At 37.8% G+C, this 21,886-nt stretch overlaps 1 protein-coding gene across 1 annotated transcript in view; it reads left to right on the top strand.

Moving 5' to 3' along the window:
• Window positions 1-21,886, top strand: part of Dnah11 (dynein axonemal heavy chain 11) — a 332,397-nt gene that overhangs the window by 293,800 nt on the left and 16,711 nt on the right. The window contains 7 exon segments of the mRNA XM_047562330.1: window positions 3,272-3,442; window positions 5,398-5,520; window positions 7,109-7,302; window positions 8,614-8,762; window positions 9,607-9,734; window positions 12,408-12,635; window positions 18,701-18,892. Coding sequence (XP_047418286.1) covers window positions 3,272-3,442; window positions 5,398-5,520; window positions 7,109-7,302; window positions 8,614-8,762; window positions 9,607-9,734; window positions 12,408-12,635; window positions 18,701-18,892 — 1,185 coding nt within the window.

The following is a 21,886-nucleotide window of genomic DNA, read 5'->3' on the forward strand; positions in this document are numbered from 1 at the left end:
CCAGAAAAAAAGCAAAGCTAGAAGCTGATCTTAAGACATATTATGAACTTACGCTCATCAAGATGGAATGTTGTTAGACTTAAAAAGAAGCAGAGATCACTGGAACTGAGTTACTGTAAGTGCAACATCTGGTCAGCTGATTTTCAGCAGTGAGGCAAAGACAGATCCATGAGGGCAGAACCGTTTTTATAGCTGAAGCTGCTATGACCACTGGAAAACCATGTGGAATCACACCAACTTCAGCTATTGTACCATGGTATATACAAAGTTAATTCGAAATAAATTGACTGAACTTTAAAATTTCTACCAAGAAAAATGAGGGAAAAACTTTTTTTTTTTTTTTTTTAACTAGAGATTGAACCCAGAGGTGCTTAAGCATTGCGCTACACACCCAGCCCTTTTTATTTTTTGAGACAGGATCTCCCTAAATTATTTAGGGCTTGCTAAGTTGCTGAGTTTGGTCTTGAACTTATGATCCTCCTAAGCTGATAGGATTACAGGCTTGTGCCACCATGCCTGACTTAGGCAAAGATTTTTTTTTTTTAGGAAAGAACAGAATGTTAAAATATACATATATATATTTTATATATATGTATATAAAAAATATATATATATAGGTTCATATATATATATGAACCTTATCATAATTTAAAGTTTATGACCTTTAAAAAACACTGTTAAGAAAATAAAAAGATAAAGCACAGACTAGCAAAAACAATATTCCCAATACATGTATCTAACAAAGAATTTGTAATCTGATATATAAAGAACTTATACAACTTAGTAATAAGTGTTGAACAGACATATCCTATAATAAGATGTGTGTACCCTTAAACACATTAAAAATTCACAGCAGTCATCAGAAAAATGTGTGAATGGCTAAAATTTTAGAAGGTTGTCAATACCAACTTTAGCACAGATATAATACTGCAACTCTCACACTGCTAGAGTTAATACAGATGGGCTGAACTATTTTGGAAAGCAGTTTGGCAATTTTTGATGAAATTAAATGTACAGTTGCAATAGGATCTTTCATTTTTACTCTATTCATCTAAGAATAAAAGTACATGTCACACAAAAACTTGCTCACAAATGTTCACAGGCACTTTATTTGGAAATAATCCAAAGGACTGACAAGTGAATGGATATATAAATTTGGCATGTCCATACATTGGATATTGCTCAAAATGTAAAGGTACACATTGCCTGATAGACACACAAATACTGGAATGTCACCAAAACATTACGTTGCAAAAAAGCATCCAGACCCTTAGGAGTACCCACCATATAAACTTATGTGAAATGACAGAAAAGGCATGGTTCATCTACAGTGACAGGCTGGAACTGACTGTAAAGAGGCACGTGAGAACTTTATTTTGCAGTGATGAAAGTGGAAAGGCTCTTTATCTTGATTATAGTGGTTATTACTGGAATATTGCCATTTGTCAAAAATCTTCAAATGGTACATTCAATAAGCACATTTTATTGTATTAAATTAATGATGAGAATATCAAGTTAATACTTTGCTAATGCCTTCTTACCAGCATTTACCATATGTATCTGTCATTGCAGGCTTTTACTTTCATATATATATATATATATATATATATATATATATATATATATATAAACACAAATCAGTCTGTGGTCTCTGGTCCCTGGTCACTGGCCAAAGATAAACATATAAACAGATGTATTTCTATATACTTAAGTACATATCTCTGTGTATAATATATATAGACATATATATATATATATATATATATATGAATTTATCCAGCCTCATTATTGCCAAAATATGAAAAAATAATAAATACCAAGAGTGATTTTTTGGGGGAACTAGGAATTGAATTCAGGAGCATTCAGCCACTGAGCCACATCCTCATCCCTATTTTGTATTTTATTTAGAAACAGGGTCTCACAGAGTTGCTTAGCACCTCGCTTTTGCTGAGGCTTGCTTTGAATTCACTATCCTCCTGCCTCAGCCTCCAGAGCCGCTGGGATTACAGATGTACGCCACTGCACCCAGCCCAAGAGTGATTTTAACAGAAGAGAGAACCAAAGGGTATACCAAAAAATACATGAGTGGAACCACAGAACAAACAACCTGGTTTAGAAATAGCTTCAAAACTTGAGTAGAAATTTCTCCAAAGAAGATACATTTTTTTCATATTCTTCTTGGCCAACAAGAATATGAAAAGATATTCAACATTACCAGTTATTAGGGAGATGCAAATCAGAACCACAGTAAGGTCACACTTCACACCCATTAGAATGGCCACAATTAAAAAAAAAAAAAAAAAGTGTTGTTGAGAACATGGAGCAATTGGAATCCTTGTGCATTCTTGGTGGAGGTATAAAATGGAAAACATTATGACCATCCCTCAAAAAATTAAAGCCATAATCATGTGATCCAGCAATTCCACTGTGAAGAACATATCCAAAATAATTGAAAGGGATTCTTGAAGATGTAGCTCCACACCCATATTCATAGGAGTATTATTTACAGTAGTCAAAAGATGGAATCAACTCAGATGTTTTTCAATGGATAAATGGATTTACAAAATGTGATGTGTGTGGATTTACAAAATGTGATGTGTATACACAGTGGGATATTATGTATCCTTAAAAGGAAAAGAAGGCAATTTTGACAGTGCTCCAACATGGCTGATTATTAAAGGCATTATCCTGAGTGAAATAAGCCAGCCACAAAGCCAAATGTTGCCTGATTCCACTCACATCAAGTCCCTGGAATCGTCAAACTCATAGATGCAGGAAGCAGAACCGTGGTTGCTGGGATTGGGGGCAGGGAATGGGTGGTTGTTTAATAGGTAGAGTTTCAGTTTTGCAGGATAAAAAAATATCTAGAGATTGGTGGCATAATAATGTGAATATACTTTACTAAACTGTACACTTAAATTTGGTAAGTGGCAAATTTTATGTGTATTTTACTGTAATCACAAAAATTTTTCAAACTTTTTTTTTTTTTTTTTTTTGGAAGTGCACAGGTGGAAGAAGAGAGCCTGATGTTACTTAGTTGCTAGGAAGGACATGAGAACCTATCGTATAGAAACCACATTAATGACGACAGTCAGTGTGAGGGCCATTTACCTGGGGCCGGGAGTTGTTTAAAGAACTCATATCATCTCCTTAAAAATTCTGCCTTTCTCTCTCCCGGTAGATAAATCTCGAACTGAGGCCCTGTGTTTCTGAGGCTAGCGGGACATGCGGGCGCCAGTGAGCACCCTCTAATAGTCATTAAATCCCCCAGGCCTTCAACGTGCTGTTCCACAGAGCGATCGAGCAGGCTGACAAGGCGGAGGACCCGCAAGGGCGCCTCTCTGTCCTGATGGAGAGCATCACCCACGCCGCCTTCCTCTACACCAGCCAGGCGCTGTTCGAGAAGGACAAGCTCACCTTCCTATCCCACATGACTTTTCAGGTGAGGAGACTAGTCACTTGGAAGCATCCACCAGGTGCCTCTGTTTATCATGTGTTTTCCTTCTGCTGAGTGAAAACAGAGTTGCCTTTCTGGAAACACTTGGTAGTGAGAAGAGAGTTTGGGGTTCTCATGGAGAACCTGAGCATGTGATAACCCTCCGCTGGGTACTGGGCTTTGGTTAGGTGGTTATGCACATTAAGCAACGACCATAGCCATCACCATGAAAAGCTTCAATGAGACATTCTGTTATCTTCTTGGGTCCTGTCAGGAATCTTCCAGAGCCTACCAAGAAGGTCTTTTAGGATTAGGATTTTGAGTCCAGATCTGAGAGATCCTAGGACTGAATGGTTTAAAAAACTGAATGGTTTCATCCATATTGATGCAAATGACAAAATTTTCTTTTTAAAGGTTGTACAGCATTCTTCTGCAAATCATAGTGTATGTTTCAAAATTGCAAAAAGGGTACATTGTAAATGTTCTCACTGCAAAAAAAATGATTACTATATGAGGTGATGTATGTGTTAATTAGTTTTCTTTAACCATTTTACAATGTAAACATATATCAAAGCATCCCATTTTATCCCATAAATGTCAGTTTATTATTTGTCAGTTTAAAAAAATGGGTAAAGAGATTACCCATCTAGGCTTCATACCCTATTTTCAATTGATACCAGTTTCCCTTTTAATCTTTTTAATTTGGACTTACACAAAAGAGTTTTGTGAGAATAAAGGTGTCCATGGTAAGAAAAAGAAGGAAAAATAATAAAACTTCAAGCTCCATGTTCAGATGAAATAAGCCTGTTATTTTTTATTTATTAGTTTGCTGTATGGTTCTTCCTGTCCCTCAAAACCTTGAGAAAATATCTGTGCCTTACCTGTTTTGTGTCTTCCAAAGGACCTTGCCCAGAGATGGTATTTTGTAAGCACCTGCTGTGCATAATAATAAGCTACCACTTCCCTTTTGATGTTTTTGATATTCACAGATGTCCTTAGGTTCTCTAAGAATATAAGTGTACATGTTTTAGTATGTGTGTGATCAACAGGAACAAGGAATTACAAAATGATATACTGATTTTTAATTAACAAGAAGGAGTCAGGGATGACAATACATGATACACACATCTATTTAAAACTTCCCCTTGGAAACCATAGATAAAGTAGAATCTATCTCAAATCCTGCAAATCTATGTAAATGAGATCTTCATTGTCTATATGCACAATTACTCATTGAAATAAACTGAATTAAGAAAAATTAATTATTCACTAAAATAGAATATATTTTAATGCATTTTGAAAATATCTAGAATTTTCTACATAAAAGTCAAATTTCTCTTGTTTATTGAGGTGTTATGTTTCTACATGGAAATTAGGAATATTTCATTTTTTGCCTTCCAAAATGTACTATGAACTTATTATAAATTCCTCAATCAGACTGCCTAGGGTTTATTCCAGTTAATTATGTTTAGTTGTATCTGTTAAACAATTTTGAGTTTTACTCAAAATAATCTCAGATACAAGAAAGGTCTTTTATGTTCTTTATAGTTTATTGAATATAACATATATACTAGATTAACTTATGATATTAGTTCTCTCTGTTTAGTAATTAAGTCCATTGTCACCTGAGACTTTCTCATTTTCTATCACAAATTTTAAGATAGATTTATATCTAACAGAAAATTAAATACAAAGTGTATTTCAAATATCTTGCTGATAGCCATGGTCATTAGAAGTGGAATAAATCAGGCTTTGCAGTTATTTTTTATAATATTTCCAGGAATGGTTTTGCAATTGTGAACATACTCTCAGAATCTTTATTTCAACCATAGAGTAGATACTTGCCAGAATTCTCAGCAGATTTGGTTGTGCTGATTGAGGCTTGTCTTCCCTGGTGACTGCTTCCTAGATTGTGATTTCCACGTAAACTTAATGATCCTTTTCAATTTTGTGTATTCAAGATTTTGTTAAGAAAGAAAGAGGTTGACCCCCTGGAACTGGATTTCCTGCTCCGGTTCCCAGTCGAACACACCTATCTAAGTCCCCTCGACTTTCTGACTACTCAATCATGGAGTGCTATTAAGGTACATGAACAACTTGTTTTCTCAATTTCTAAATATTGCTTCAAATATTAGCTCTCATAAAAGGATAAATACATTTGTCAAGCTACAAATGATATATTAGACACTATTTCATTGGTAAAAACGTGCTATATAATGTGATGATCTTTCATTATATTCACATTATTAAATTATTTATCTTCTTACTGGAAAGTAAAGGAGCTTTCCACCTATCTGTGGGTGGAAAAGTTATTAATAAATATGTGTAGTCCATCAGGACCTTTGATAAAAGTCAAGCTATATAAATGTGGTTTTTTTCAACTTACTTAAATCTATTTTCTGCATTTCATTTTTTAAAATTATGTTTCTCTGCTTTTTCTAAATATTTTTAAATTACACAACAAAATAGTAGTTTATTCTCATTATAAAATGTTAAAGCAAAACAATATTATAAAGAAAAAAGTATCCTTGTTCAACCCCACTTATCAGTCTTTATTCCATTGTTCTGTCAGAAGATCCTATGTTTTTAAAATTATTTATTTTTTTATTTTTTACAGACAGCATTTTGATTCATTGTGCACAAATGGGGTGCATCATTTCGTTTCTATGGTTGTACACAATGTATTTTTAAGAGTTTTTTCTCCCCAGCTCTAGAGTTCCTTAAAGATGTTCAACATATGTTAAACTTTGACCCATTTTTTGTTCAAAGGAAAAAATATTTCTGTGCATTGAAAATAACTGTTATGTCTTTTTTTATAGTACATTAAGATTTTAATTTTAAAAACTAGTTTGGGCTGGTGCAGTGGCACACACCTGTAATCCCAGCCACTTGGGAGGCTGAGGCAGGAGGATCGCAAGTCGATGGCAAGTTAGCAGGACCCTCAACAACTTAGTGAGACCCTGTCTCCAAATAAGAAATAAAAAGCACTGAGGATGTAGCTCAATGGTAAAGCATCCTTGGGTTTAATCCCTAGAACACCCCCACCCACCCCCCAAAAAAACTAGCTTTGTTTTTTTCTGATTTTCTTTTTTGTTTGTGGAACTAGGGGTTGAAACCCAGGGTGCTCTACCACTGAACTATATCCCTAGTTCTTTTAATTCTTGTTTTTTATTACTGAGATGCTGACTTTGCAGAAAACAGTTGACGCATTCAAATGGGTGATAAAGAGAGTTTATCAAAGAATATATTTTTGTATTGTGGGCAAGAATGATGAGAGTGAACCAGGGATGGGGAAGGAAATAAGAGAGAAAGGAGCTACTGGAACGAATAAGAAATGAAGTTACAGGAGAAAGCTACCGTAGTCATTGCCAAAGACATCCCCAGGGTAGAGTTGGCAAAGAAAGACCCTGCCTCTCTCCCTCTCTCCAGCCCCTAGTCTCCTGCAAGTGCTTACTTTTGACAAACCCAGTCAGGCAAAAGGACAGGGGAGCTTAGTTGACATTATCCTTAGGGATCACCCTCTAAGCCGGGCGGGAAAGGGTACAGAGTAAATCTGGAGAGGAGAAGGAAGACTGTCCAGTGTGATGTGCTAAGATGGGATTAGATCCCCCTCAAGTCCTCAGGCTGTAAGCTGCTCTCCCAGTTTCCCGTCTGTTTCCTTTTGCACTCCAGGCACTTGCCCTTATGGAAGAATTTCGAGGCATAGACAGAGATGTGGAAGGATCTGCCAAGCAGTGGAGGAAGTGGGTAGAATCTGAGTGTCCAGAAAAAGAAAAGTTACCGCAAGAATGGAAGAAGAAAAGTTTAATACAGAAGCTGATTATTTTGAGAGCAGTGCGCCCTGACAGGATGACATATGCTCTCAGGTAGGGCACTTTCGGAAATTCAAGTTAACATGGAGGAAACTTGGCCCCCGGGGATAAGGGTATCTGGTGGAAGTGTCAACTGTCCATTTCCATGAGGTGTGATTCTGCTGAGATTTCCATATTTCAGTCATCGCTATTGTTAAATTTCACTAAACGGTGTGCTGGTCTATTGGCAGACCCAGCATATCCTTCCTGAAAAGCTCAATTTTGAAATCAGGAGGGGAGACAGGATCTGATGGAAATATGCTTGGAAGAGAGATGGGTGTCAGCAGAGTTCAGAGGCCAGGAACATGCATTATCCAAGAACAATTTCCATCATCTTTATTCAGTGGTATCATTTTGGCTCTGAAGATTTAGCATGTCAGACAACAAAAAAAATGAATTCCTTTCATGGAACAGCTCAGCATCCTATAACTTTACAACCAATGCAATTTAAAAGCAGAAATCCGTGTCTATATCCTGGTTCTGGTGTCCTTTTTCTTTGCCCTTTTGGCTTCTAAATGGTAATATGCTGTTTAATTCACACGTCTTAATTTGAATTCACTAACCTAAGAGTTCTCAGCTTCCTTCCCTGTTGTGCTCCTCTTTCTTCAATAGTGTTCATGTGCCTCAGGTTTTTTCCTTTGCTTTGTCTAGTTCAGCCAATTTTCAGAAACCTCTGCCGATCCCTACTTTACAAGTTAATTCTGCTTAGTAGTACTTACTTTCTGCTAAATCTGATGCTGCTGGAAAATAATCCCTGCTTAATTGAGCTTCCCTGTGTTAGAAACACCCCAAAAAGCATTTGTATATTCATGAGAAGCCCAGCAGGCTGGAAAATTGCACTGTGGCAAATCTAATGAACTGTTAATAAGTAATGGGGGAATCTGGCAGGGGATTTGGGGGATACAAAGCCATATGCAGGCAGGTGATGGTACTGGGGGGTTGTTTCAAAAGCCCCCCAAATAGAATATAGGACTCTGCTTTCCCGAGTTTTGTAAGTACAGAGGGGTTTCATTGATACCCCTCCTGCATAAACCTAGTTAGAATCATTTCGTCATTGTAAAAAGCCACCCCACATAATAAACATGGCTTGCTTCTTTTTCCTGTGCCTATGGTTTAGGTTTATCCAAGCAGAAGTGCTTTTCAAGGTTGAAATCAATTATGTTTTTAGCATCTTCTTTTTTTGTTTTGTTTTGTTTTGTTTGTTTTTTATTCATTTTTATTGTAAACAAATGGGATATTCATTTTTATTGTAAACAAATGACATCTTGTTTCTCTGTTTGCACATGAAGCAGAGGCATACCATTTGTGCATCTTCTTTTTTAATAGAAATTTTGTCGAGGAAAAATTGGGTGCAAAGTATGTAGAGAGGACCAGATTGGATTTAGGAAAAGCGTTTGAAGAAAGTGACCCAGCCACGCCCATATTCTTCATCCTGTCTCCAGGGGTGGATGCCCTCAAAGACCTAGAGATGCTTGGTGAGTGGCCAGGGGGCTTACTGGCCTGCCCTTCCTCCTACTTTTTACCTGCTACCCACCTGCCCTTCCTTTCTGTTCACAGTTCATTCTCTCTTCTTTCTCTCTCTTTGTTGGAGATTGGGTGTATGGAAAATGTCAGACTAATAACACTGCAGTCTGAAGAAATGTTCAAACGGAACATTCATCTGGTTGGCATCATGCAAGTTTCTTTTGTACTGTTTCCCACCTTTTGAGTAGATGAGGGCAGAGGGCAATTTTCTCCATGCTCATATAATCTTGCGCCCCCCTGTAACTAAATAATGGTCATTAGAGCAAGTCTATTTGATTGTGCAAGGCACTGGCGCTTTGTGCTCCGGATTACTATTCCCCATGGCCTACACCAGGAATACCAGGTTAATGTAGCTGTGACCTGACTGTGCCCAATTTAAATGTGGCCTCACAAGGTGAGAGCTTGTGCATTTACCCAATGAACCGATCTGTTCAAAAAAATGATGTGATATCTACCACATGTTGCTCCTTTTTCTGAGGGAAATGCTTTGCTCCTCCTGCAGGAGTTTAGAAAGCTCCCTAACAATGCTGCCATCTATCAAAATGTCAAAAGCTTCATTATCATAAAACCAAAGGAACTGACTTCCACAGGCTTTTCTAATGCTTACAGGGAGGGAGCTGTGGAGAGCTCACAAAGCCACTTGTGGAAACCATGGAGATGGAGTTCAGATTCTCCAGGAAAGTGACCTAGAAGATGGCAGTAGTGACCACAGATGTACATTAGACCACTAAACTCAGACTCTCCTCACCTCTTTTCCTCTGACATTTGCTCTTACCATGTTGTATTCCCCCACAGGTAAAAGACTTGGGTTTACGATTGACTCAGGAAAATTCCACAATGTGTCTTTAGGACAAGGTCAGGAGACCGTGGCTGAAATGGCACTGGAGAAAGCTTCCAGAGGAGGACACTGGGTCATGCTCCAAGTGAGTATTAAGTTTTCCATCAAAGTACTGGGCATGAACATAGGATGATGCAGAGCCACCCTGCCCAGAGGAGGGAGAGGGGGGTCCTTGTCATAACACACAGGGATTCACGGAGCCCCGGTGGCACTCTCAGTCCTCTAAGGGCATTAGGGACTCTGCTGATAGGGATGGTTCTTCTCCTTAGAGAGACTGCCCAGTGCTTTAAATTTTTTAAATATTAGAAGGAATCCCATTGGTCTCCTGACTTACAGATGTCTGCAACACTGCAGTAGCACTTGAGGACAAACAGGTTCCTAGAGATCGCCACACTGTTGCTATGGTAGTAACAGAAGTTGCATGTTGCTTTAAAGTTGACAGAGTCCAGGACACACACACAATCTTATACAACTCTAGCTGCCCCTAAGCACTTGGGTAGCTTTCCCTTTGTTTGTAAATTAAGGAAATTAGACAATTCCTTCCTGCCTTCTAGGGTTGGCATTACACAGGTGTGTGATTCTACCACATGGTAGAATCTTCTATGGTGGCTTCCTTAGCCAGGGATTCTCACAGGAGCCCCCAAGCACAGGTCAGCTCCAGGGGCCCCTGGGAGCCGTGCTGAATCCTATGGCAAGCCCCACTAGCTGTCAGCAGGTCTGGCAGTGGCCATTTGGTTTGAGACACAGTGAGCCCAAAGATTTCCTTAAGTATGTAATTCACAGGATACCTTATCTCCAATTGTTACAGTAAAGCTCTACAGATAGGTATTATTTCCCATAGTACCTCCAGCATCCAGTATGTTGATACATGTTATATTTTGCTTAAATGAAACTGGGTTCATGACAAAGCAACCCAAAATCCAAGCAGGTTTCCATCTGTAGGAACATATCCTTCTGGATTATTAATACCCACTGCTCAAATGAGGCCATGATAGAGACCTTCATATGGGGACTTGGAATAGTGGTACATCCCCTCCTGAGGCTCAGAATCAGATGTGTAAGAATGGAGGCTCTCTTTTGTATGTGTGTGTGTCTGTGTGTGTGTGTGTGTTTGATATTGTTTTATTTCCCAGAGACAGCAGTTATTGCTCATCTAGTCTGATAACACTGAAATATTCCTAAAAGAAAAGATTCCATTGAGAGTTCTTATGTACCCAGGAGCTCAGGACTGGAGAGAATAGTAGAAGGGGTACAGTCATTCGCAAAAGAGCCTATGATTAGAGCCATGTGTGTGTGATGGTAGGAGCCTGGAGTCCCAGCTACTCAAGAGGTAGTTAGGGTCCAACAGACAGGACATAATTGAACTTAGAAAACAGGTTTTGTTATTCACTTTCCTTAGGTATGAGAAATACTCTTATTAGAACCAAATAGCAAGCATGTAGGAGAGGAAAGTTGGGTCCTTAGCTGCTGGATTCATTTCCAGGACTGCCAAGCCAAACTTTCATAGACTATGTGACTTAATCCACAGAAATTTAATTTCTCGCTGTCCTGGAGGCTGGAAGTATGAGATCAAGGCGACAGCAGGTCTGGTTTCTTCTGAGACCTCCCTCCCTAACTTGTAGATGGCCAACTTTCCCTGTGTCTTCACATGGTTTCATCAAGGCACCAGTCATTGGGGGACATATGACCTTATTTAGTCTTAATTACCTCTTTGAAGGACTCCATCTCCAAATATAGTTACATTGTGAAGTACTGGAAGTTAGGGCTTCTGCACCTGAGTTTTGGAGGAGACATAGTTCAGCTCACGACTCCTGGCAATGTTCAATATTTACCATGGGAATAAAAGTCTAATGATGTGAACAACTGAATGGGCCTAGAACCTCCTACAACAGAAATTTCAAAGAATGCCCTTGTTACTCTTCCCTTCCTTATTTGCCTTCACCCTCTCTATTTCTGTACGTGTTATAATCATAACATATTATGTTAAGATTATTAAAAATAATCTTAATTATTTTCCTTGCTGGAAATAATTATGTATCCCTGGATGTGATGTTGTAGTCACTGTTTCAGAACTTCTCCAAAGCTGGAAAACATGTCAGATACAGCCTTCAGACCTCTCTCGTGATACCAATGACCACGTTCCACCTTGTGAGTGGTTAGTGTTGAAGGAGCGCATTTGTGAATCAAAGATGATTGTGATGATAGTGGTGGCATTTGTGTGTGTGTGTGTGTGTGTGTGTGTGTGTGGCTTTTGACAGCTCTTTGATTTAAGAACAATGCTATGTTAAGAATATACCTTTTGTGTCTACATGCTAATGTACAGGAGTTTGAGTAACAGAGGTTTCCAGCAGAAACAAGGGGGCGATCCATTGTATTACTGGCTTCTAGTTTTATACTTTATTAATCTAACCCAGATATGTCTCAGTGATTGGGTTGCAACTGTAACAAAGAAAAATGTTAGGCAACTCCATCTCAGAAGTGACTAGTGGGTGTTTGAAGTAGGAACATGTTTGGGAGACATTCTGGTTTACAATGACAAACTTTGGTGATGTGAAACAATTTAATATGTTCAATATTCAACTGTTTTACCCCTTTTTTCCCTTTTGTGACATAATAAAAGAAAATTTAAGTCATTGTTCTGAGTTTTAAACACACACATATATGCTTGTGTGTATGTACGTCAGAAAATGTTTTGATACTAGAATTCAAACAATATGCTAAAATTTTATAAGAATCATAAGCCAATACTGTCTTTCAGAATGTCCATTTGGTAGCCAAGTGGCTAGGAACCTTGGAGAAACTCCTTGAAAGATTCAGCCACGGAAGCCACAGAGATTACAGGGTGTTCATGAGTGCTGAGTCTGCCCCTACACCAGATGAGCACATCATCCCTCAAGGACTTCTGGAAAATTCCATTAAAATCACCAATGAACCTCCTACAGGAATGCTAGCCAATTTGCATGCTGCTCTGTACAACTTTGATCCGGTAAGAAAGCAGAAGCAACCTGATCTGACAAATAAAATCAGAGTTCTCACAAGACTGTGAAGACCATCCTCAATTCATGCATCTCAGAGGATTGGCATAACATCTCTGAGAGGAGGGGGTGTGTGAATGCTTGTGTGTGTGTGTATGTGTGTGTCTTAGTTTTTTAAAAAAGCTGCCCTAGTCTAATGACTCAAAAATATATTCAAATTTTACACTAAAACTAAGAAAACTATAGCCACATGTGTAATGTGAACAAACTCAGTGACTTTTGAGGAAGTTGCTCAAAATAGTATCTCTTACCATGGACAAAGTAAAAGCTTTTGTTGATGTATTTCACTGCACAGTTGACACGGATTTTATGCCAAATTATTTTGCAAAAAGTGGAATAAGACGATTACGTAGTTTTTCTTTTTAGTTGTGCCAGTATTACTTCAGAATCATTTACTACTAAAGTGCTTTTGGCACTGAATTAGGATGCACAGAATCCTCGTGAATATATGTTAACGCAGTGACAATTCTGTAGTGAAATATGGTATCCTTGTGGATGTGGATGACTGTGATGATAAGGGAAGTACAATGTTTCAGATCTGGGTATTTTTAAATTATTTATTTATTTTTTAATTTTTTATAGACTGCATTTTGATTCATTGTACACAAATGGGGTACATCATTTTGTTTCTATGGTTGTACACAATGTAGATTCATACCATTCATGTAATCATACATGTACATCTGGGGTTTTTTAAATTTTTTTAAATTGTAGATGGACACAATACATTTATTTTATATATTTATTTTTATGTGGTGCTGAGGATCGAACCCAGTGTCTCACACGTGCTAGGCAAGCAGTCTACCACTGAGTCACAACTCCAGCCCTCAGATCTAATTTTAGCATTGGAAAATTCAAAGTCCTTTTTTTCAGGTTATAGTAATGATACCTTCTTATTTATGTTTTTGTTTCCTTTAAAAATAAATTAATACACATGTATAAATGAATGATAACCCAATTACTATTATTCCCCCTATTCAAATTATTGTATCTATCTGTATCAAGACCAAGTCTTTCATTTTCCTTTGTTTCTCTTGTTTTGATTTTCTAGCCCTACTTCTATTTTCTTGGAAATCCTTGGTAAATAGTACTCTTATTAAGAGTAGAATGAGCTATAGAGAATAAATATACATGATTGGGTGATAAATATTCAAGCCCCTATTAGAAATGTTATTCTCCATGAAGCACCCCAACACACTTAACTTTCTCCAATACTTTTTGGACCAATGCCCAAACCAACTTTATGAAGAAATTATAATAATAGGCCACCTCAAGAATACAGTGATGAAAACATGGTTAATTACTTAAATAACTGTGTAATTTATAGGCTAGATATAGAGAAGACTGTATAAACAATAGGCACTTCAAAATCTTGTTGAATCTTTTGAATATTTGCAATATGCCTTTTTCAATGTACTATGGCAGACATATATTTGCCTTTTTAATCATCTTTTAATTTCTAATTTCTAATCAGATATGACACTTTCAAGTTCTTCCATAAAATAAGTGCAAAAGAGGAATTTGATATATTTACAATTTATTCATTCCCCTAAAGGAACTGTCTTAAACATGAAAGTGAGCATTTCTTGAACAAATATGCTCCTGCCCAATTATCCTTCAGCATTGTTTTTTTGGTGAGTAGCCCTTTGAGAATCTGATACTACTTTGGATACTCTCTCTAGAAAAATGCATATTCAAAATTGTGTATATCATGATAGAAGATTCCTCCAAAGCCTATGCATGGATTCTCTAGTTAAGAAAACCTGTTCTAATCTATTCTTGAAAGTAGCAATTCTTTTGACTGCCATCTGGAAAGTCAGAAGGACTTTTAAGAACTTTAAGGAGGACTGTTTCTTTCTAGTGGAAGGAATACTCTTTTTTTCTTTGTTTTTGCTTCTGGGGATCTAACCCATGGCCTGTGTTCAATCAGTGAGCTACATCCACAGCCCAAAGAGAATACTCTTAAGTGTTAAGGCTAAATTTGACCATATGTAGCAAAAGCAAAGATCATCCACGTGAACCACTAAACTTCTCCAACCTATTTTATCCAAAATGAACAAACAAAACCCTTAAGGAAATCTAAAACTTTAAAGAGTCTTCAATGAATGCCCACTTGTCATTATGTTTGAAAACAAAATGTAGTTTTAAAAATATGTTGTTCAAGGATATCATCCTGTCCTCCCTGGCTACCTGTGAATAAGCTCCCAGCACTCTTTCATCAGTTCAGATTAGAGTTGGCTACTTTTGAAGGAAATTCTTACAAAATAACAATGGCTGAAATGGGTTAAAAAAAAAAAAAAGTATTTCTTGCCATGTGAGAGTTCTGGGGGCAGGCCCTTCAGAGCTGACGTGTCACCCCACGGTTGTCAACAACCTGGTTCTTTACAGTTCACTATTGGCACTGTGTGTAGGACGGACCCATCGTGTCCCAGGTGGTTGTGAGCATTGCCATTCCCATCCATGTCACCAACAGAAGAGCAAGAGAAGAAACAAAGAAGATGACTGTGGAGATATCTCAGCCACGTTCCGTGTGGATGAGAAAAGAGTTAACTGCTGGAGGATGATGTTGGTGGTTTATCAATCAGTAACCTATAAACTTATCTACTCAATAAACACACAAGAGCCAATACTCTTTTTAAATGAGAGGGGGCGTGACAGGTCTGGCCATACCAGCTCTGGCCTCTAACAACATGGCGTAGCCCAACTCTCCTTTATTTATAACACACAGGTAAAGGGGGCCAAGACTGGGAGGAACTTCTTCTGTGATGGACAGGATAGGGTGGAGTTAGGGGAGCCATTCTCTTAGGGGAACTAGACAGGGAACCCTCTGACTCGGCTACATAAGGATGGCTTCCCACAGATGACCAAGGGAATATGTTACATTGTATTTTTTTAAAAATATGATTCCTACAAATAAATATTCTAGTCCCACATCATCTGGGTAGGGAAACAGTCCGAGACCCTCAGTGGAGGCCAAAAACAAAGAGTAGCAGCAAATCCTTTATGTACTGTATTTTTTCCTATGCTATATACCTATGATAAAGTTTATAAATCCAGCACAGTAATATATTAATACCTACTAATAAAATAGAACAACTATAGCAAAGTGCTGTGATAAGCTATTTAAAATTATTAAACTATTTCTGGAATTTTCTATTTAATATTTTTGGATGATGGTTGGCCACAGGTAATTGAAAGTACAGAAAGTGAAATCACAAATAAGGGCTAACTACTATACACAATACCTACTTCTCCTTTCATGTCATTGGTTAATGTAGTCACACTGCTTTACCTAGCTGCAAGAGAGGCTGGTAAAAGTAAATTTGCCTAGTCATATGCCTAGCAATAAAATCAGCAATAAAACATTAAGGCATTCATAGTGGTCTTTGTAACAGTTGTACTCCTTTCTCAAATCTCCTTGGGTATTCTCTGTTGCTGCCATGACCCAATCTGATTAAAGCCTGTGACATGAGCAAAAAGTGGTGACTGCTACCTACTGTGTCACCTACATGGGTTAGATAAATGTGTCCCAGTTGTTCCTGTTGCCCAGATGCAACCTCTTAGCTAAGAAAAAAACCCAAGGGGACAAGGCAAGTGAATGTTCTGTTTGGATGTTTTTGTTTTGCATACTTTAGTTTTCAAATCAAATTAAATCTGTATTTTTAGTCCTCTTGAATTAGAATTTAACTCCTAACTTTGGAAGCACTTAATATTAGCGCTTTATTCCCCTGAGAATTCTAGAATAATTACCTGAATAATTATGTGAATCTGATCATTAAAGTGATGAAGATGTAAAGAATCATTTTTTGTAGGATACTTACCAACATCCATCTCTTTCAGTATATTAGCATTTGCCTCTTGAAAATGTCAGAAAGGAATACTGTTTGGGCACTTTTCATACCAAAATAACCATTTTTTTTCTTAGAATAAGAAATATGGGTTTCAGTTTGTGTGAAATTTGCAGGCAGAAACAAATAAATGGTGATTATGCATGTAAAGTCAGAAGCTGTGTGCCGGATAGCACTATTATGTAGTGTGAATACCTGTTCTCTGTTCACAATGCTATTTGTATATTTTCTGATATTAATTTTCTCATCTTTTGGTTTGTAAAAATACAACTGGCTTGAAATATGGAATAGTAGGTAGACTCATACTTTTTCTTAGAAAAGCCTGACTCATATTTCATCAGCATTTATATTATCAGAGTATAATGAAATGGACATTGACTCGTACTTTCTAGCAGTAAGGGTAAAACCAAGTTATGTGAAGTAATAGATTGAGTTAATGTACTTCATTATTGTAGTAGTTGGGGTTTTATGAGACCTATCTGTAATTCAAGTGGCTGTTAAATGTCTTACTAGATCATAATTTTGATGTGAAATTTTGGTGCTTAGAGTGGGTCTCCTAGAAATTTCTTATACATGAAAGTAATATATTTTTATATTCTTCAAGGTTAATTCCAGTGATATGGTTTCTCTTTCCTTCTTTCACAAGGTTGCCTTTTATTTGATGGTTAGTTGTGGAAAAGTTATTTTTAATGATTATACATTGCCAAATTCCATAAATTACCTAAAAATAACCTGATGATTTAGAGTGACCTGGTGACTTTATTGGGTCTGCATTATATGTAGTCTGGCCAGTTCTAGAACTGTATGTGGTGGGACCCCTGATTCTGCTGAAAGAATTATGGCAAGAAAGTAAACATTCTTCTGGTCCTGGCTCACAGAGGGAAAAAAAAAAATCTAGTCTTGGTTTAGTGCCACAAGTCCCTTGGGAGACCAGAACTGAACTCCTCCCAAAAGTCCTGAACATCCTCTGTACATGGCCCATGTTGTCAGCTCCATCTTAAATTTTAACTGGCCATCCTAAGGGTCTAGAAACTAATGTGTAGGTTTTGGCCTCATTGTCCCCTTCTGCCTAAAACCAGCTGCAGGAGTGATCCTCAGCGTCTTTTCCCTGTTTTCCACATGGAACCACCAACCTTGAGTAAAGTACTGTCTTCAAACCATAGATCGGACAGCTGTTCTCTGCCTTCTTATTTTACAGCTGTTGGGGCTCTAACCAGATCCGTGCAACACACCAGGATTCTACCTTCCCTCTACATTTTCAAAAAAAACAAATCCTGTAGGTCTAGTCCACAGGATACATGTTTTCCTATCCTTCCTATGTTGTTCAGACATCCTAGCAGTGAATTTCACTCCTAGTTCATTGGAAGGAGACTATGTGCCCTGGTAATTGTTTTAGGTAAGGTACAGGCTGAGCTGCTGTGACAGAGATAATGCCACCGTGGTGATCACATGAGATAGCAGTTTGTTCTCTCAAACACATTAGGCAGATCTGTTCCTGGATCATCCACACTCCACACTCATGGTAGAGTGGTACCTCTACCATGCCTGACCCAAGGCTATCCACTCATCATTTCTAGTCCTCAGGAAAAGGGGAAGAGGGTCAGCCAGGGCGAGCCGCTTCTTATTAAGCAAACAACACGGAATTTATGTACATCAGTTCTCAAATTCTGTTGACATAAACTTGGTTATCTGACACCTCTGGTTTCAAGGGAGGCTGGGAAACAGTCTTTCAGTGGGTGGCCATGGGCCCCGATGATCTTTATTACTGTGGAACCCAGGAATGTATGGAATAGAAGAATGGATAGCTATGGTTAACAAGCATCCTACAGGTGATGATTCTAAGGCCATGAACTTTTGGCATTTAGATTTTACAAGGAATGTTTTACAGGGGAAAAAAATGGTATCTAGCAGAATTACCATGGTTAAAATAAATGCCTCATTTTCTTGTGAACTTAGAAGCACTCTGAAGAATAACAAGCAAAATGAGAAGATTCCTCTTATATCTTCAGACAGGCAAAAATCAAATAGCTACCTCTTGTGCTCTCTTGGAACTATAGTTACCTCTGTAGAGTATCTCCCTGAAATTCTTCACAAGATTATTGAAAACTCAGACCTTTGCAAACCATACAGATAGTCATGCTTTTTTTTTTCTTTCCCTTTTCTCACAGGATACACTTGAGATGTGCTCCAAGGAACAGGAGTTTAAAAGCATCCTCTTTTCTCTGTGCTACTTCCATGCCTGTGTTGCTGGAAGACTGAGGTTTGGTCCCCAAGGCTGGAGCCGGAGTTATCCTTTCAATCCTGGAGACCTCACCATCTGTGCCAATGTCCTCTACAACTACTTAGAGGCAAATCCTAATGTGAGTACTAGTGGTCAGATGGTACCTTCCATGACATGTACTGAACCTGTCAGTCTTTGGGCATTATCAAAATGGACCATGATTTCTCTTTCTGAAGCTATTACTGAAATAGCTGACACTCTATATGCATCTTCTGCCAAGTGTGAAAATAAACCACATCAAAGGTTTTCCAGCAGTGGATGGTCGAACTTTATAAGATAGGTCAAAACAGTTCTACATCAGCAGCTTAGTGAAAAAAAAAAAAAAATGTCCTTCATTATGTTAACAAAAACAGTGGTTTACATGTGCATATATGCCAGATTCATTAGGCAGGTAATGAAGCATTTGCACAAATGTAATTACATACAGCAATTCTGACAGTTCATAACACTGCATTAATAATCACTACAATTAGTTCTGATGATGGAAGCAATTTACAGTGCGTCACATGTATAAATAATGGTGCATTTCTCGCATATGTCATTATTATGTATTAAGGATGCCACCTTGTTGTGACTTTCTCAGTAATGTTCCCCTTGATTTGAAGTTAAAGGTAGATGAATGATTTTATTTTGTAGCTAAAATGTGTTTTACAGATGGGAATGGGAATGCCTCATCAAGAACAGTTGTGTAAACTCTTATAAACCCAATGATTGGATTTCAAAAAGACCCATTCATTCCTAAGGAGATCCTGACTTAATCCTCATACGGGGAACTTTTTCCATTAAGTCTGTTAAAATTGGGATATATTTGTCAAAACCATCCAGGTATGGTAATCTAGGCCACATTTCTATAAAGGACCTTTAAAATCACCCATGCACATATCTAGGGTTTCATGGTTATTTGATGTTCTTTCAGGTTTTTTTGTCCGTGTTTTCTCAAGCTTTGGTGGTGATTCAACTGCTATCAGCATACATTGACTGGGTACACAGGTGTGTGCTCCCTAGGAACAAATTTTGAACAAGTTGTTTCCAAAATAAATGGTTTTAATATGGTTTGCAATGACCAATATTCCCAATCTTTTTTTTTTTTTATAATTTATGAAACTAAAAGCTAAGTCTGCATGCTCTTAAGCATGCTTTGACTGACTGATTTTTTTGTGTGTTGATCTGTTTTGTTTATCATATTACATACATAAAATTGATTATTATAATAGTTCTGAGTGGAAAGATAAATGGAACATTTGATACATCAGTTCAAGTCTTGCATAGCTGTCCCAGATGAAGATAAGCCCAGGAATACTGTCCTGTCACAGCTGAGCCCTGAACACAATTGAGGTAGAAATGCAGTGAGAAAGGAGTTGCTAGGTGTTTGTCTCCAGCTCTCACATCCAGAGAATGGCAGCACCATTGGACAATTAAGTTGTCTTGGTCCTGCTGGTTCTCCCAGGGGGTTCCAGGGTGGACACAGCTTCAGGTTTTTAACACACTCTTGTGTGTCTCAGATATCTTCACCCAAGTCATTTGCTATACATCACAATGCAAGCTGTCAAGATTTGGGAATTAAGTTAATCTGTACACATAGTTTAGTTCAAAATGCCCTTTTCAAGAAGGGATATGTTGGGGCTGGGGTTGTGGCTCAGTGGTAAAGTGCTTGTCTATCATGTGTGAGGCCCTGGGTTTGAGCCTCAGCACCACATAGAAAAATAAATAAAAATGAAAGTATTGTGTCCATCTGCAACTAAAAAAATATTTTTTTTAAAAAAAAGAAGATATATGTAAGATTAGGAGAGACGGGGGCTGAAGTCATAGCTCAGTGATGGAGTGCCTGCCTAGAATGTGTGAGGCACTGGGTTCGATCCTCAGCACCACATAAATAAAAAATAAAAATAAAGGTATTAAAAAAGGAGAGAATCGCTTATCGAAAAGAACAGACCCCGCCCCCCTGCTAATTAAAATTTTCTGGAAGATACATATTTGATGCTGAAAAGCAGAATGGTCTTTAATAAAATGTAACCAGAAAGGGAAATAAAATCAAGAGGTCTCTTTTACTCCACTTCAGCTCTGTGGAAGGTCGTCAGTGCAGTGGTGGAGGGTGCATGTTGCGGTCTAGCCGCTTATTTCTCATTCACATCAAGTCAGGGTAAAAGAAAGACATGTGTGAGGTTCATTTATTCACATTCAAATAAACTCGTAGCAAGTACACTGGAATAGTCGAAGCAATTTTACTTGTATTGCTCTGTCACATCATGCAACAAGGGAAGGCTATAATTACGTTTTTACTTGAACCATTGGGAGGCAATAGACTGCCCTGAGGGTATGAAGGTTCCTGTCTACGAAAGCTTCATCACAAACTGGCATGTTTTGCAAACCTGGAAGAAGCTAAAGGGTAGCAGAGAGAGGCTTCGAACTCTGCTAAGTCAAATCAAGAGGAGATAGAGTGAATTCTTGAATAAAAATGGTACAGTCATTAGTCACAACCCTTATGTCATTTGGCCAGTGAGGCCACAAACCAAGCCCTCAAGTCACCCTGTGGGGCAAGATTTGTTTATTGAGACTTTGGGAAGGTGATAGAATTCAAATGATCCAGCTATTTCTTTTCCTGAATCAGATCATTAAAACTGATAAAAATCAGTCATAAAAACAGGTAATACTTCAAAGGCTCTCTGAACCAACATCCTCAGGATTTGGGGATGAGATCTTGAACATAAACTTTCCTGCAGTAAAATGTCCTAGGAATGATTCTATTTCCTTTAAAATCTGCATTAAAAGTACAGTGTTAGTCAATTTTCACTGAATGTATTAGAACACATAAAAAATAATTCTACCAAAGAGCTGAGGTTTCCCAGTTTTCCTGGGCAAGGTCATGCTAGGTCCCCTAATAACCAGGTACCTCCTAAGCATGATCAGCAGTTACTAAGACTATTCTATTCATGTGAGCAATAAATTATGGTGGGTATTTGCCACAAAAAAAAAAAAAAAAAAAAAAAAAAAAAAATTCTCCCAACAAATTCTACAGAGATTTGGACACTGTTTGCACCTCTTTTAATGTTATTGTTTGGTTTGGTGTTTTGTT

Source organism: Sciurus carolinensis, chromosome 8 (assembly GCF_902686445.1).
Source record: "Sciurus carolinensis chromosome 8, mSciCar1.2, whole genome shotgun sequence".
In the NCBI taxonomy this organism is placed as follows: Eukaryota; Metazoa; Chordata; class Mammalia; order Rodentia; family Sciuridae; genus Sciurus; species Sciurus carolinensis.